Below are 18555 nucleotides of genomic sequence, written 5' to 3'. Positions count from 1 at the left end.
GGATGAAAGGGGGGATGGGAGTCAAGACAAGGACTTGGCAAGAAGGGACTGACAAAGCCTGTATTTAGAACACCTCATTCCCTCTACCTTTGGTCACAAAATACCCACAGCCCAGGCTACTCCCCTAGCAGGAAAGCAGAAATTTCTGTTGTAGAGAAATGAGACCGCTCAAAGAAAAAGCAGCCTCATATTTAATTCAATGAATTATCTACTTAATGTTCTTTCAAAAATTTCCCTATTACTGGACTTGGCTGCCATCAGTTTCTAGTGTTGAGAACCAAAAACTGAGAATTTTTTTAGAGTAGTAACTTGGCATTATCTTTGTCATATTTAGATATAATTTTTATATCATAAACTTCACCATTGAAAGTACTCAATTCAAGCCAGACATGATGATGCATGCCTATAATCCCAGGACTTGAGAGGTTGAGAGAGGAGGATTGAAGGTTCAAGGCCAGCCACAGCAATTTAGTGGCACCCTCAGCAACTTAGTGAGACCCTGTTTCAAAAAATAAAGAGGGAGGTAAAAATGCCTTGGAAATAATCCCCAAAACCAATGAATGAATGAATGAATGAATGAATGAATGATTTTTTCTGGCAAACGAGCAGTTGTGCAATCATCTCCATAACCTAATTTCAGAAACTTTTTACCATCCTCCCAAAAAACCTTGTACTCACTTGGTATAACTCCCCATATTCCCTATACAGAATCTTTTCCTTAAACCCCTATTCCTACATCTCCCCAGAAAACACTAGGTCTTTACCCCTAGAAGACCACTTAATCTGCCTTTTGTCTCTATAGATTTGCTTATTCTGGACAACTCATATGAATGAGATCATACAGTGTATGGTACTTTATGATTGGTTTCTTTAATTTAGCATATTTTTTATAGTTAGTCCATGTTGTCAAATGTACTAGAAATTTCTTTTTGTTGCTAAAGAATATTCCACTGTATGAATATTCCACTCTTAGATTACCCAATCATCACTGGGTGAATATTTAGACTATTTCTACATTGGGCTGTTATGATTAATGCACGAAAGGATTAATGCAATGAATAGTCACATGCAAACTGTCTGTGAACTTTTCATTTCCATTGATACTCAAGAATGAAACTGCTAAGTCACATGATAATTCTGTGGTTAATATTTTGAGACAATGACAAATTAATACCTTTTTAAATTACTTACATACAGACACATATCCTATGATCCAGCAATCCAAATTCTAGTAATCTATTTTACAGAAATAAAGATTTACAAAAAAAAAAAAAAGCAGTTCCCTGTAGTATTGCTTATAACACCCACTATTTTTTTTTTTTTAATACTGAGGGTGTAACCCAGAGGCTTTCTACCTCCAGGCTATACTCCCAGCTCTATTTTATTTATATTTTATTTGGAAACAGGGTCTCATTAAGTTGCTGAGAGCCTCACTAAGTAGCTGAGACTGGCTTTGAACCTGTGCAATCCTCCTGTATCCACCTCCCAAGTGTGGGGATTACAAGTGTGTGCCACCATGCCCGGCTACAACACCCAGTATTTTTAATGCACAAAATTGTTAATCAAAAGGGAACTCTGGCCGGGCGTGGTGGCGCACACTTGTAATCCCCGAGCTTGGGAGGCAGAGACAGGAGGATCGCGCAGGTTCGAAGCCAGCCGTGCTGGCTTAAGAGACCCTGTCTCTAAATAAAAATATAAAATGGATCTGGGAGTGTAGCCCGAAAGTAGAAAGGTTTCCAGGAACCCCAGTACCACCAAAAAGGGGGGGGGGCTCTGAATAAATCAGAGTCTGTATACAGTGCATACTATGCTACTATTAAGAAGCACTTCTGAGCTGGATATGGTGGTGCCCACTTATAATCCCAGTACCTAGGAGGCCAAGACAAAAAGACAGCAGATTTAAGGCCAGTGCATGATAACTTAGTGAAACTCTGCTTCAAAATAAAAATTAAGAAGCGTTGGAGGTGTAGATAAGAGGTAGGTCCTACTTCCTCTGGATACCTAGGCCAAGAGTAGGTTAACTCTCCTATAGAACTGTCTGTAGTTACCATAGAATGCACCTTCTAAGAGCACTGAAACTGTAGGCTTACAGTCAAAAAATTGCTTTCTGAAGAATATGAAAGCTAGAAGGATGGGCAAACCTAGAGGAGAAGAGAAAAAAGGTAGAGGCCAGAATTATTAGCGGCACAGACATGAACAAAGGACAGAGGCAGAAAATAAGTAAAAGGGAACTGAAAATATTCAGCCTGCGGTGCTAAGGTTATGGTGAGGGTGAAAATGGCATGGGGTTAGAGAGGAGAATGCTGGAGAAGGGGCACCAGCTCATAAAAGGAATGCAGATGCATTGTTAGAAGAGTTTAGACATTAACTTGACAGTGTTACGAGATAAACAATGAGCCACTGCAGTATGAGAAAGGGTGGTCTGACCATAGTGTGAAGACAAGATTGGACAAAGGGAAGAGTGAGGTGGCAGAAAAGATAGTGCAGGGCAGTGATGAGGGAAGTTGAGAAGCTGTCTCAAGAAAGAGAAGATAAGTCAATACAGAAAAATCAGCAGGCAGAATTTGCTGGATTTAGTGACAGCTGGCAGGAAAGAATCACAAATAAAAGCCCAGATAAGAGACAGTTAAAAACATAAATGATAAATGAAAGTCTGGCCTGAATTACACTGTACAGGAAGTCATTATACAAATTTGTCAGACATATTAGAGAAAGCATGGCAGATGGATGGGAGAAAGAGGCAGGGAGGGAGGGAGGAAAAAAGGAAGGCAAGGAGAGAAGAAGGGAAAAGAAAAGCAAAATTTCCAAGGGAGCCAATCCTCCCCCTTTATTTTTCCATCTTTAATCTGTGATTATAGAGTAATTATAGTGGCTTTATGTCATGCCCAAATTCGACTTCATATTTAGCTCCAAAGACACAAGACACTCATCCTCTGAATGAGTGAGCCAATGCACTTTGGAGTGAGTATGAGATGAGAAGCCTTAGCCCTGACATGGGGAAAAGATGGGATATATTCTCAGATTCCAATCTCACATGCTAGCATTTTGTACAATATGGCCCTTCATATAGTACTCAAGTAAAGAAACACAATTGGGGAATGCTAGTGTCTACTCTAAAGCAGACATGACTTACTTAGGAAATCACATCTTATTTTTCTAGATTCTTGATTTCTCTTACAATTTCCATCATTAGTCAAATAAGGATGCTCCAAAAGAAAATGAATATTCTTCCCTTTACAACTTTCTGCTACTTTCTGTCTGTGTGCTCATACTAGAGACTTTTAAATAATTTCACTGTCTACTCCTTGGTTAACACATAACAGAATCAGGATTCTGACTTTACTGTAAGTTTTATAAAACCATATTAAATGGTTTTCCTGGGCAAGATAAAAGTTAACTGTCAAAGTTACTCGATTTTCCTTGCACAGTTTCCTCTGCCATTTGCAAGTTAAAAGAGAGAAAAAATTAAAAACCTGCTCAGTACCTCAGATAGCAACTTTAACCCATCAGATAAGTTGAAAAGTGCTGGCTCAGCCCATCAAGCACTGAACAAGCCCCAGTGTAGTCCAATACACATAATATAAGCACAGTTGTTGTCTGTTAAATGATTTGTTGTTATCAATTAAGTGAAAACTCTAAGATAATACTGCTTTTACTTCTATTTACCCTTTCCTTTATAAAAATGTCAAAGGATAAGCAAATGGTTTAATAAAACTTACCTGCTACAGTGAGCTTGGCTGTTCTGCTGACAATAGTTCCAAGACTATCAACAGTGGCCACACACTGATAGTGACCTTCATCAGGTTTATTGTGTTTGGAATGCACCACGTTGCTGATATACAAAGATCCATCTGGAAGAAGCTGGCGTCGATCATCAGATACCAAGTTTAAAAAAGTGCCGTCTTTTTTCCATTCAATTTTTGGAGAAGGATCAGAATATGCTGAACAGTTTAATATAACAGAAGAGCCTCTAATTGAGAGTGTATCCATGGGCTCCACCAAAAAATAAAATGGAGTGAAAGTTCGAACACTGGCTCCTACAAAAATAAAGAAAAAGAACAAAGTTAAGCAAAACTATCTCCTATCAGTTCTTAGAAAATAAAACATTCATAAATTATTCTTAAATGAGTAAGCTCTTTGAGTATGATACATAAAATCACCTTTCTAATAAGTAAAATTTAACTTAAAATTTAAAGCCTAATAACTAAATTTTACCTTTTATAATGAAGTCAAAATTTGACTCCCTTGGAACATAAAAAAATAACTTAAAAAAGTCCTTCTGTCTGAAATAAGTCTTATTAGGTGACATAGGTGTCTAATAAATGTTTTATTTTAAACCCCACAGTGGGATTTATAAATATTTTAAATTACTGTATTCAAAGTGAATTTTCTATAGAACACAAAGAAAGCAAAAATTAAAATGATTCTGTTAATCAGGGATCTTATTTCATGTTTACTGGGTGTTTGTATTCTATTCATAAATTTACTATGCATATATTCTGCCCACTTTTTTTTTTTTTTTTTGGCAGTACTGGGAATGGAACCCAGGGGCATTCTACCTCCAAGCTGCACCTCTTATTTTTTTGTTCTTTATTTTGTCTTTAGTCATGGCTAACAGATTTCAAAATACTCTCTTTTCCATTTGGCTTTATCATTTTTTAAGAAAAAATAAATTATAAACTACATAAAATTAAATCTGTCATGCTTGGTCTTCTCTTGTAACTAATTTTTATTAGTGCATTGTAATTATACATGATAGATTCACAGTGATACATTCATATGCTTATCACATTATTGGTCTACTTCTTTCCCCAAATCCTCCTTCCCCAGGTTGTTCTTCCAGTATCCTAATGGTCTCTCTCTTAATTTTCATAAGGACTTTTTTCTTCCTCTTTTTTCTATTTAGCTTTCACATATGTGAGACACCATGCAGCCTTGACTTTCTGAGTCTAGCTGACCTCACCTAGCACGATGTTCTCCAGTTCCATCTGTTTTCCTGCAAATAACATAATCTTTTTTGTGGCTATGTAAAACTCCACTGTATGTATATACCACATTTTCTTTAAGCACTGATCTGTTGACACCTAAGTTGGATCCATAACTTGGATGGCTGTTGAGAACTGTGCTGCTATAAACATGAGTATGCACATATCACTATAGTATTCCTGTGTGTGTGTATGTGGTGTGTGTGTGTGTGTGTGTGTGTGTGTGTGTGTGTGTGTGTGTTTATACTGGGGATTGAACTCAGGGACATTCTACCTCTGGAGCTATACCCCAAGCCCTGTTTTTTGTTTACTTGGTTTTTTGTTTGTTTGGTTGGTTGTTTTTCTTTTGTTTTTGACAGAGTCTCAGTAAGATGTAGAGGGCCTCACTAAGTTGCTGGGGCTGGCTATAAACCTGTGATCCTGCAGTCTCCCAAGTACTGGAATTACAAGCATGCATCAACCACTTTAGTATTCTGACTTTAATTCCCCTCAGAAAGGAGTGGTATAGCTAGGTCATATGGTAGTCCCATTCCTAGTCTTTTGAGGAACCTCCATAATAATCTCCACAGTGGCTGTACTATACTAACAATGTGTATGCATTCTTTTCCCTCAAGTACATATTATTGTTTGTATTCTTGATTGCTGTTGTAACTGGAGTAATGAATAAAGCATCTCAGTGTTTTGATTTTCCACTTCCCTGGCTGCTAAGAACATTAAACACTTTTTCATATATTGAATGGCTATTAGTACAATTGCCTTTTTATTGATTGCTTTTTTTTTAAGTTTTTTGGGGTTGTTTATACATCGTGGCTACTAGTCCTGTCAGATAAGTAGCTGACAAAGATTTTCTCCTATTCTGTAAGCTCTCCCTTCATGCTCTTGATTGTTTCCTCTGCTGTGCAGAAACTTTTAAATGTGATGCCATCCCATTTATTAATTCTTGGTTTTATTCCTGAGCTTGAAGTGTCTTATTGAGGTCTCTATTTGTATCTATATGCTTGAGAGTTGGTCCTGTGTTTTCTTCTAGTTATCACAAAGTAATAAAGGTCTTTATCCAAAGATTACAAAATAAATTTGATTTCTTCTAGTACTTTTGTGGTTTTGTTTTCTACATTTAATCTTCATGTAGAATTTATTTTAATGAAAGAAGGGATCAGTTTAATTTTCCAAATCTTAGTCCAATTCTTTAAACATGGAAAGAACAAAACAATTTTTTCTATAAACTTTATATCTCAGCTAGGGAAAGCTTTCCAATTTAAAGCTTTACCTCTTTTCTAAAACAAGACTTACTGCTGGATATGCAGCCTGTGCCTGATACTCTGGCAAGATTAGAATGCACTATGAGCAAGTTCCCTCTACCTACAGAGAACTTTAAATGTTCTTAATTTTTAAATGTAATAACTTATTTGTTAAAGCAGAAAATTTCCCCAACTTTCTGGGCTTCTGGTGCTTATTTTCTCAGTACTTCAGTTCACAAATTCCCTAGACCAAAAGAAATACCTAACAGTTTTATTCATTTAATAGGTTCATAAAGGACTTCTGGGAAGATGGCAACTGAGAAAAGCAGCGTTTATGAGCCCTGCTAAAATTCGATCTCTATTGCCACAAAATCAGTGAATTTCATATCCAGAAAATGCCATCAGCAGAGAAATAAAAAATGTAAACACAAGGGACAGAGAAAAAAAAGACTAGAAGAACAACCAGAGACCAGAAATCACGCCCACAATACAGCAGCGGGGCCGCGCCAGCACCATCTTCCCTTACAGCACCAGGATCCAGAGAGGAAAGGTAAGCAAGGAGCTGAAGTGAGCAGCTGCGGATCATTCCGGTGTAATGCAGCAGTTCTTTCAGCACAGAGAACTTCAAAAACTCCCAGTGGTCAAACTCACCTTCCAGGGACTAAGAACAGAGCTCAAAACCAGAAAAGAAATAGGCCAGCTTCACAGCCGAGGGCGTGGCAGCGGTGCCATATTGCCAGCAGTAACAGTGAGTTCACCGCACCCTCGACAGCTCCTGATCAACACGCACAATAACCGTGAGTGAAACTGCGGCCCCTAAAGGAGAAATCCCTGTACTGCACACCCAGGGAGTGTGATAATCTCCCTGGGTCTGAGATTTTGCAGTCCAACCCAGTAAAGGAGTAGCAGTGGCAGAGATTACCACAGACTCGAGATAGAGAGCACCCTAAGTGAAGTCGTAGTGATCCAGGGAAGGCACAAACTTCTGAAATCATGGGAAAGAGAAACAACAATAGAGCAATGAATGCCCACAACCCCATATTATCAGAACCTGATAACACAGAAATTCAGAGATTTCCAGAAGATCAAATCAGGAATATAACTGTAGAAATAATACAAGACCTTCTAAAAGAATTTAGAGAGTCTAAAAGACAAGGATGCAATCATTGAGGTAAAGGCCTCAATTCAAAGTATAAACAATTAGACCACATGGAAAATAGAATCTCACTCCTAGAAGAGGATCACTCCAAAAATGAACGCATAATTTATAACTTAGAAAAAAAAATCAGACACCAGGAATCTGACATTGAAGAAATATGGGCCCATTTTAAGAGAGCTAACCTAAGAATAATTGGAATAGAGGAGGGAAAAGAAAGTGAAACCAAAGGGATCCATAATATCTTCAAAGAAATAATAGCATATAATTTTCCAAACATAGAGCAAGAGATCAATACACAGGTCCAGGAAACGTATAGAACTCCCTTTAGACAGGATCAGAGAAGAGGTTCCCCACGCCACATAATTGTCAAAATGACCAATGTGGAAGCCAAGCAGAGAATCTTAAAGGCAACAAAAACAAAAGGCCAAGTGACATTCAGAGGCAAACCAATTAGAATCACTCCAGACTTCCCAAACCGAGTCATGAAAGCCAGAAGGGCTTAGAGTAACATATTTCAAACTCTGAAAGAAAACAACTTCCAGCCAAAAATTTCCTACCCAGCACAACTATCAAATTAGATGGGGAAATAAGAAGTTTCCATGACAAACAGAAACTGAAGGAATTTATGTCTTCAAAATCAGCGCTACAGAAAATACTGAGATTAACTACAAAGAAAAAATAGGTAATAAACACCAGAACCAGAGAAACAATATTTTCCATCCAGCAGACAACTAAGCAAAGAAGAATATATTCATGTGTTTATTGGTTAAAATCTTTGGAGATTCATTATTTATTTTAGTTTTTTACCTATTTCTAAATTGTATTGTTTGCTTTTATTGTTGCTAATTTTTTGGATTTCTATTTGGAATATTAATACACCTTCAGATATAGCATTTGGAAATATTTTACTCCATTCTATCAGTAACTTTTAACTCTGTTTACATTGTTTTTGGATGTACAATATCTTTTTATTTTAGGAAGTTTGTTTATTCTGTTGTTGCCTGTACCTCTGAAATCATATCCAAGAAATCACTGCCAATTTCAATGTTGTGAAGAGTTATGACCTAGGTTTTCTTCTAAAAGTTTATAGTCTTAAGATTTACATCTAGGTCTTTTATCTATTTTGAGTTAATATTTGCATATGGTGTTAGGTTAAGGGTCCAACTTTATTCTTTTTCATGTAATTATTATTTTTCAACAATATTTAGTGAAAGGATCATTATTTCCTTCACCAAATGTTCTTGGAAACCTTGTCAAAAATAACTTGACCATATATGGAAACAAAAAACAAAACAAAACAAAAAAAATAGGTTCATAAAGTGAATAAGTATTTGTGTCCTCACAAGTCAATCATCTTTTGAAAAATAATACACATAAAATAAAAAAACTTCTAAATTTCATTTCTGAATAACCACACAACTTCTCAAACTTAGAAATTAGATACTGCTGCACTCGTTTCCTGTTTCCCACTGATTTTTTGGCATGGTATTTTCTTTTTATCAGTAACCACCAAAAAATCCATTCAAAAAAACAAAATGAAGTGAAAATAGCATAATCAAATATTCAAACTACCTTGTGCTAGAAATACACATAGTATCCAAAAGACGGTTATGTTTCTCTAGAAAGTCTGAAATACCCCTGGAGTTCTCCAAGGTGCCTCAGGGTAGGTCCCTCAGGATATAGTCTATGAACTGTGAACTAAAGATCTACCATTCTACAGTGCTTTTATTCAACCATATTCACAGTATCTACCTAGCATACTGTTTGGTATTGATGTATAGATTCTATAACCAAATTAATTTCTAAAAATTTCACTGGTTAAGATATTAATAAGATCACAGGTTCATTCTAACACTAGTCTAGTTGGTATCATTCTTCCATGCTAAGACACAAGAACAAACAGAATTCTTATAAATTCTTGTTTTCTAAAAAATTAAATCAAAGAAAAACAAGAAGCGACAAAATAATTTCATAGAATTAAGTAAAAGGATTCCATCCATCAGTTAACATATTTATAAAGCTACAGGAACTACTATGGCTCAGGAGATAAAAGAGCCATAAAACAAGCCATGAGGTCTAAAAACAAGGACGCACACACTTGAAACCTAATGTGCTATGGAGACAACAGTTTAAGCCAATTGGTAGAAAAAAGGAACTATTCAATAAAAGTTATCAGGGCAACTGTTAACCATATAGGAGAAAAATGAGATGCCTATGTACAACATGTAATAATGATAAACATCTGTGTTCTGTGTACCGGATACTGTCCTTAATATTGTGCATATATTAATCACTCATTTAAGCTCATTACTATCTTAGGAGATAGGTCCAAGTATCATCCCTGTTTCAGAGAGGAAAACTGAAGCATAGAAATGTTAAGTAACTTTTCAAAGGTCACACATGAGCCAGGTATGGTGGCACAATCTGTAATCCCAGTACAGGGAGGTTTCTGAGACAGGAGCATTACAGGTTTGAGACCAGCCTCAGCAAATTAAGGATATTGTTTCAGAATAAAATAGGACTGCGAGTAGAATGCTCCTGGGTTCAATCCTCCATTTAAACAACAACAACAAAAAGTAACACAGGTAACAACAGAATCACAGCCTCTCATCTGATCATTATACTACAATGCAACTGAATGCATATAAACAAAGTAGGAACAAAAATCTTAGAAGAAATTTTAGGTAAATACAGAGCTAACCCTGGGGTTTATAAGTCAAAACATGACATCTCATAGTGAAAAAATATACATGCTTCATTATATATCATGTCATTACATTTAAAACATATACACATACTTTTAACAGCAAAATACCGAAAAAAGTTAGACAAATAATGGATTGGGGAAAAACTTGTCACCTACACAGATAAAGAATAGAAAAATAGGTGAGGCTATGGTCCGATAAATCTTTATTTACAAAAATAGGTAGCAGGATAGATTTGATTATCAACTAGAGTTCAATAGTTCCTGCCTACCTTAGAATATTATCCAGAAAAAGGAACTATGTATACTTGATCTAGACTGAGTTCTCTGATGAATAATGAATAAGCCATTAACTATAAATTACATAATTTCATATGTATATGGTTATATGAGCATTGAGAAAGGCAGGAAATTAAGTGCATATCAGTTTGTTTTGGTTCCTGAGAGAGAAAAGGTGAGAGGACAGAGGAGTAAGGCTCTCCAAGTGCATATAAAATAATTTGTGTAAAAAAAAATAATTTTGTGATAAAAATCAACATGTTGGACAATCCTTTGCTGGGAACATAAGATTAATATTTTAAAGATGCATCACCATTTTCTCTAGCCATTCTTTATCACAGTAGAACTGTTAGTAGACACTCTTTAGCTGACTTCATTATAAAAATTGTCCTTTATTTCTCACCAGGGTCCTGATTCCTTACCCATTTACATTTGCTTAATATTAGTTATGTCCATAGTCACTGGACAAATTATTTTAAAATAAGCTTAATGAACCTGTCTGATATCTTCTATATTCTAGTCTCTATAAATTTCTCACTTCCTAATGGAAAAGCTCTCACTTCTTGATAGATTATTCCTCACTTTTAGATAAACTGTTTCACACCTCTTGATAGAATTCCATTTTATGAAAGGAAATTATCCACAGGGAACATCTTTCAATTGTAAATCCCATCCCCCAAATATCAACAAATCACATCATTTGCCACTTATCTTAATTGTGTGACTAGCAATAATTCTAAATCTTATTGTACCCACAGTAAAAAAAAAAATTAGCATAGGTATTTGAGTACTAGCAGAAATAAAATCTATCTGTCCTTTTGGGTGAAGAGCTTCAACGTTTGTGGGCTTTGGGGGAGGGGGTTGTTTTGTATTGTTTGTGGTGTGGGGATGGAACCGGGGGGCATTCTACCTCCAAGCTACACCCCTAGCCCTATTTTTTATTCTTTATTTTGAAACAGGGTCTCACTAAGTAGCTGAGGCTGTCCTTGAACTGCGATCCTCCTGTCTCAGCCTCCCCAATGCTGGGATTACAAGCATATACCACCAAGCCTGGCAAGTTTCAACATTTAACAATAGAAATACAGATGCATTTTTATACACCTTCTTCATCTTAAGAAAATTCTCTCTTCATTATAATCCAAGAGACTATTGTTAGAGGTCTTCATATTTCTTTTACTCCTAATGTTACTACTTCTTATCCCATCTCATTCAGTCTAGTAATTCTACATATGTTCTGATCCTTTGGTTATTACCATGTAGTTCAGATTCTCACTTCAAGTTCTCAATTTATAATTGAAAAGTTATAAAACTGAAAAGCTAAAATTATTTAACATCTAAAGAATGCAACTAAATACAATCATGTTATCAACTGGAAGCAGACATTAAAAAGTTGAAAATTCTCTACCATTTTATAGTCTCTCTTTGCACTGCTAACTCCCCCAAAGACCAAATCTACCTCAAATACATCATCTTCCCAATTTTCTAACATTGCAGAACCTCTTTCCTAGGAAAAATCAATCATTAAAATTATTTAGATCATTTTATATGATAAATATATAGTTTTAATTTTTTTTATAAGCTGGACACAGTGGCACATTCCTATAATCCCAGCACTTAGGAGGCTGAGGCAGGAGGATTATAGGTTTGAGAAATGATAGTAACTTCCTCAGATTCCATTTCAAAATAAAATAGGGCTGGGGGTATAACTCAGTGGTAGAACTTCCCTGGGATCAATCCCCAATGCCAGGAAAAAAGGAAGGAGAGACAGAGAGATGGACAGATGGAAGTAAGGAAATAAAACTACATGGTATATAAGATATACCATAAAAACAGTGATTATAGCCTTCTTTTTTTGTGTGTGGGGTAGGTACTGGGGGTTGAACCCAGGAACTTTCTACTTCCGGGCTATATACTCCCAGACCTATTTTCTATTTTATTTGAAAATAGGGTCTCACTAAGTTGTTGAGAGCCTCACTAAGTAGCTGAGGCTGTCTTCGAACCTGTGCGATCCTCCTGTCTCAGCCTCCCAAGCTTGGGGATTACAAGTGCACCACCACGCCCGGTGGTTATTGCCTTCTAATAAAGCCAAACCTGAAATTCTTTTTCAGGACCATACTATCCTGTGTGAAAATTCTAGAAAAAAATATTATCTATAAGAAAATGCACTTTGATACACTGTTCTAATTTACAGCATCTATGTTCCCAATTACCCAAATAAAAAATATCTGGATTCATTTATTCAATAAACATTATAATAAGAGTGTTCTCCCCCTTTTTTTTTTCAATTTTCAGTCTTTCTCTTCTTTCTCCTCAACCCTGCCAAAATAAATAACAAAATAAGAGAGGGAGAGAGAAAGAAAGGGAATGGTGGGGAAAACCATGGAGAAATCAGCCCAGAGACAAAACATGCCCTTCAAGAACATGCCCTCAGTGATCCACTTCCCAAAGTTTCCATCGCCTCCCAACACCACCACCACCTAAGAGCCAAGCTTTCAACACCTGAGCCTTTCTGGGGCAACAGCCAGATCCAAACCATAACATGGGTATAAGTGCCAATAAACACCTTGGTTCAGACAAGACACTTATGAGTGCTTTCAGTGAAGGAAACACACTGAGACAGTCCCAGCGTGGTGTGGTCAGAACCAGGTACGTACAAAGTGTACAATGAGAGGCTAACTGGCATAAGGAGCCAGAGAAGACAGACCCACGAACAATGGGAAACCTGAAGCTGAACAGAGTCCCCTAGGCAAGGCAGAACAGCAGAGGCAAAGGCCTAAACAACTGGGCAGTGGAAGGGCAAAGTATTCACAAGGATGAAGGGTTTTACACAGGAAGTTAACAAGTTTGGAAGTTAAGGAGTTTGACAACAGTTTTGAAAGGCTTTAAGATGGGAAGTGAAGATCACATTTACTATTTTCTTAAGTGAATCACTCTTTGCTACAAAATGTTTCATATGTGGAAGCTAGAGAGAAACTGGGAATTAAAGACCTTAGATAAATGAGGGCAGACACTAATGGAATGGGAAAGGGGGACTGCAAGGGGTAGGAAGAGGAGGGGAAAGGGAAGATATGATGAAGATATGTACTTTCTATGGGGTGGGAAGGGAAACAATGAATGCTGCTTGCATGTATGTATCACTCTGAACCTCACTATAATATAGTTACAATGATATATAGTTATAATGTACCAATAAATAAAAAACAAAAATTTTCTAAGCAGGTAAGTTAAAGATGATAAAGAGGAATAAAGAACTGAAAATTATATTGGAAAGGTAGGCACTCAAATTATCCAGAATGATGGTTGACTTGGAATGGAGAGGAAGATTATGAAACAATAACAAAAATTTTCAGGGAATCAAAGTGAATAGTATGCACACAGATTATAATAAAGAAGAGTACTAGAGAATGATAAAATCCAGTGGCCTACATCTTGAAAGATCAATAATTTTATGAGACTAATTATTTCACATTGTAAAGCTATTCTGTTATATTCTGCTATTTCTGTTATTCTTTAGTAATCAGCTATCTTCTAGAGAGTTGATGTTGCTCTAAATATCTTTAATAGAGTACTTTTCCTATAGGAAACAAGCATTGCTGATTTTAAGTCCACTACCATATGTCTACAAATTATTACCAAGTTTAGCTAACAAAAAAAGGTAAAGATGCATTAATTCTTGAACACAGAAAACAAATGGCATGTGAATAATTTAAGCTTCTGCTGTCAGCAGCTTTATTAACAGAAATATTTGTAAAATCCCACAGGATAATCTAACAATTTAAATATATGCAAAAAGGAAAAACACAGGGCTGAGAATCCTTAATAATGAATATTAGGGTGTCTTTTCAACAAAGACTGCTGTACAGGCACAAGCTCTCAATGCAAAATAGACAAGATGTTCAAAAAAGTCTGTCATGGCCGGGCGTGGTGGCGCACGCTTGTAATCCCCGCGCTTGGGAGGCTGAGACAGGAGGATTGCATAGGTTCGAAGCTAGCCTCAGATACTTAGTGAGGCTTTCAGCAACTTAGTGAGACCCTGTTTCCAAATAAAATATAAAAAAGGTCTGGGAGTATAGCCCGGAGGTAGAAAGCCTCTGGGTTCCACCCCCAGAACCACAAAAAAAAAAAAAAAAGGTCTGTCATGGTCTCTCAAAGTTTGTAAACCAGGTTCTAGAAATCTTCTATGCAACTATGTATCTGATAGAAATAAACTGAATTCAGCCGGGCATAGTGGCGCACACTTATAATCCCCCCACTTGGGAGGCGGAGACAGGAGGATCATGCAGGTTCGAAGCCAGCCTTGCTGGCTTAAGAGACCCTGTTTCCAAATAAAAATATAAAATAGATCTGGGAGTGTAGCCCAGAGGTAGAAGGGTTTCCAGAAACCCTAGTACCACCAAAAATAAAACATAAAAAATAAACTGAATTCAAAAGCTGTTACCTCAATCCTACATCAGTGGTGTCAATTCATACACAAACTTCATTCATTCATTGAGCTCTTAATCTCTTAATAACATATCTCCCACATAAAATAATCTTGGGAGAAAGAAGAGCGGGATCTAAAATCCAGTAGAAGGCGGGGCATGGTGGCGCACGCTTGTCCCTGTGCTTGGGAAGCGGAGATAGGAGGATCGCATGGGTTCAAAAAGAGACCCTGTTTCCAAAAAATATATAAAATAGGTCTGAGAGTGTAGCCCGGAGGTAGAAGGGCTTCCAGGAACCCCAGTACCACCAAAAAAATTAAAAAATTAAAAAATTAAATAAAATAAAATCCAGGAGAGATGTTAAGAGAACCTGAAGGATAGGACACCAACACAGAAAACCTACAATTAAGTCATACACACATAACCAAAAGCAGTTGTAAATGCACATCTCTGAGCAAAATAAGATGTTCTATAATGCTGCATGTCATTTTCACACGGATGTAGAATTAGTTATTAAAATGAAATGCAAATGACCCTTAATCATTTTAAAAGATGTTCGCTCTCATAAAAGAAATGCAAATTAAAACTACACTGAGATGCAATTTCTCACCTATCATATTGGCAAAAATCCAAATGTTTAACAGTACACTCCAGGCAAAGTACAGGGAAACAGGCTGATGAGAATGCAGAATGGTTCAGTCACTCTAGCAAAATTATATATGCAGTCACCCTTCAACTAGCAAGCTTTCTCTTATCTATGAATCTATCCAAAGGTACACTGGCAAAAATATGAAAATAGATACATGCAAAACACCACTTGTAGTAACAGCCTGGAAACAACCTTGATATCCATCAATAAGGAACCTGTTGAATAAAATGGTACACTGACACAATGAAGTTCTACAAGGTCATAAAGAGGGAGTGTAGAGTAACTATATTTTAACATGGCATGATCTCTAGAACAGAGTAAGTGAACTGGACACATGCTTATAACCCCAGCATTGGGAAGCTGAAACAAGAGGATCATGGGTTCACGGCCAGCCTCAGCTAACTTACTGAGACCCTGTTTCAAATAAAGAATAAAAAATAGGGCTGGGGGTGTATCTTGAAGGTAAAATACCTCTGAGTTCAATCCTCAGTATCGAAAAAAAAAGAAAAAGAAAAAAAGCAACTGAAGAAAAGTGAGGCATTTACTTAAGAAAGGTAAGATAATTTTATACACACACACACACACACACACACACACACACACAAACACACACACACATACATATATACATGTAATTTGTGGGAGGACAAGATTCTAAGGGATTGAACTCAGAGGCATTCTACCTTTGAGCTATACCACTAGCCTTTTGTATTTTGAAACAGGGTCTGACTAAGTTGATCCTCCTGTTTTAGCCTCCCAAGTGCAGGCATGCACCTCTGCACTCAGGACATGTGTTATTTTTAATATACACAGGGAAAGGAAATATGGTGAACGAAACAAGAACTGAAGGTAGATTCTGTCTCTGGACAGACCCGATTGATACATTTGGCTTTTGAACCATGTCAATAACATTTAAAATCTCTAAAACTTGAGAACAGATATTAAACAAATAAACCTCTCTAGCTGTCATTATAACCACATTATAGGGAGGAGCTAGTCCAAAAGAAACAATGACCACTGTAACCAAACTATACACAATAGATTATACTCTAGGGACCAAAAGAACTACAAAAAAAATTAAGCTTGATAAGTGTTTTGTTGTAGTTATTACTAGTACTATTATTCTGAGACTGGGGTGTTTGTATATGTTGGGATAAAGCAAATTATAATGTCACTAATATGGAGAACAGGATTCTCAGTGTGGAAGAAAAATAAAGATGCAAAATCAATGAAATTAAGTAAAACTCTATAGCCTTGAATTTTAAGTATGAATGAGTTCATATTTTATTTCTTAAAAATATCACCAAAACAACCTAGTAACAATAACCACCCCAGCAGCAATGCCCATTTTCTTTAGCCAGGTTTTCCTCTCTAAATACCATTTTTCTCTAAAAAGAACCTTTTAAAAATGGGTAAATATAAGTCTAAAATGGAAATTAGATAAATCTGGACTCTCTTTTATCAGAAAACCAAAAACTATCAACAAGTTTAACTAAAGTGATCCCAAAGCTTGGTCTCAAAAGGTTATCTTACTGGCCAAATATGGATCATTTCAACTTCAATAATGATAATATCACAATATATTGAAACAATAAAAAATGTTAAATTTTATTACTTTATAATGCTCTCAAAATAAATGCATCAACAGATAAATGGATAAAGAAAATGTGGTGTGTATACACACAAAGGAGTTTTACCCAGCCATTAAGAACAAAACTGTAATTTGCAGGAAAATGGATGGAACTGGAGAACTTTATGCTGTGATCAGCCAGTCTCAGAAAGTTAAGGTTCATGTGTGATTTTTTCATCTGTGGAAGCTAAAGAGACTAGAAAGGAAGGGGGTGGGACTTCATGATAATAAGACTGAAACCAGTAAAAGAGTGGAAGGGTTGGAGTTTGGGGGGAAAGGAGGCTTGAGAAAGGAAATAGACCAAATAATAGAGTGTCCATAAATGAAGGTTCACTAAGAGTCTTCTAGTATGTACAGGGAAGGAGGGGTGGGTAGCTGCATGGAGTTAAAAGGAAACTATACCAAGAGACATTGTGTGCCTATATGAATATATAACTTTGACTCTCACTATGATATATAATTATATTGTACCAATTAAATTCTAAAAAATACAATAAAAATTAATTCATCACCTTAGTGAATGCTATAGAACCAAATTATTACTTTGAAAAGTGGCAAGAAGAATTAAAAGCATCTTTCTTAATCAACCGTTCGCTATGGCAATAAAATTGTTGATACAGTTTCTGCTTATAGAAGTACTCTATTAAATAAATCAAAGAATGATAGAATATCATTATTTTGCAATCCTAATGAATTACAGCTCTAGAGAATAACAAATCAGTGATCCAGGAGTAAACAGACTTTATTTGTAAAAGGTCAGATAAAGAATATGGCTTTATATGCCGCATACAGTTTCTGTCAAATATTCTCTTTTATGTATCTAACTTTTAAAAATAAAAAATTAAAATTAGATCATGGGTTGTATACAACCCACAGGTCAGATTTGGCTGGACTCTGGTAGCTAATGGCAATTTAAAAAAAAAAAACAGATTCACTCAGATGCCTCTTAAAAGAATTCACTATTGACACCTGTGTGGTAGCCCAAAAAAACAAAACCCTAAAATGGACTGCAGTCAAGAAAAAGTATAAAGGATAAAGGAATGTGGTAAGACACCATGTAGAACACAATCAGCAACACCCCGACTGCAAGGCCAAATATGGATTCAGGACAATGGCCCAGTTTCTTCAACAAATAAATTATAATGAAGAAAGTGATGAGGTGGAAGAGAGAAAATCACTGTTTAAAAAGAAACTTAAATGCTGTGAGGCAAGGCCGGTGCTGGGGCCTCCGAGGCCGGGATTAGAGCCTGATGAGGGGTTAGGCCAGCGCCAGGGCCAATGGCCGGCATCGAGCCTGCTGTGAGGCAAGGACGGTGCTGGGGCCTCCGTGGCCGGAATAAGAGCCTGCTGAGGGGTTTGGCCAGTGCCGGGACCAGCAGCCAGCATCGGAGCCTTCCATGAGGCAAGGCCGCTACTGAGGCCTCCGAGGCCGGATCAGAGCCTGCCGAGGGCTTAGACCGGTGCTGGGGCCAGCGAGGCTGTCATCGGAG

The 18555-nt window shown here is 36.7% G+C and overlaps 1 protein-coding gene across 1 annotated transcript in view; it reads right to left on the bottom strand.

Moving 5' to 3' along the window:
- The window catches only part of NEO1 (neogenin 1), a gene marked incomplete at both ends in the record, with an annotated part of 194557 nt that overhangs the window by 133291 nt on the left and 42711 nt on the right, over positions 1–18555 (bottom strand). Inside the window, one exon of the mRNA XM_080692886.1 lies at positions 3720–4037. Within this exon, the coding sequence (XP_080549012.1) occupies positions 3720–4037 (318 nt within the window). The remainder of the gene's footprint in view (positions 1–3719; positions 4038–18555) is intronic.

Source organism: Muscardinus avellanarius (genome assembly GCF_963383645.1).
Source record: "Muscardinus avellanarius genome assembly, chromosome: 3".
Taxonomy (NCBI): domain Eukaryota; kingdom Metazoa; phylum Chordata; class Mammalia; order Rodentia; family Gliridae; genus Muscardinus; species Muscardinus avellanarius.
Note: the sequence above shows the minus strand (reverse complement) of the source record. Positions and strands in the feature narration are given on the sequence as shown.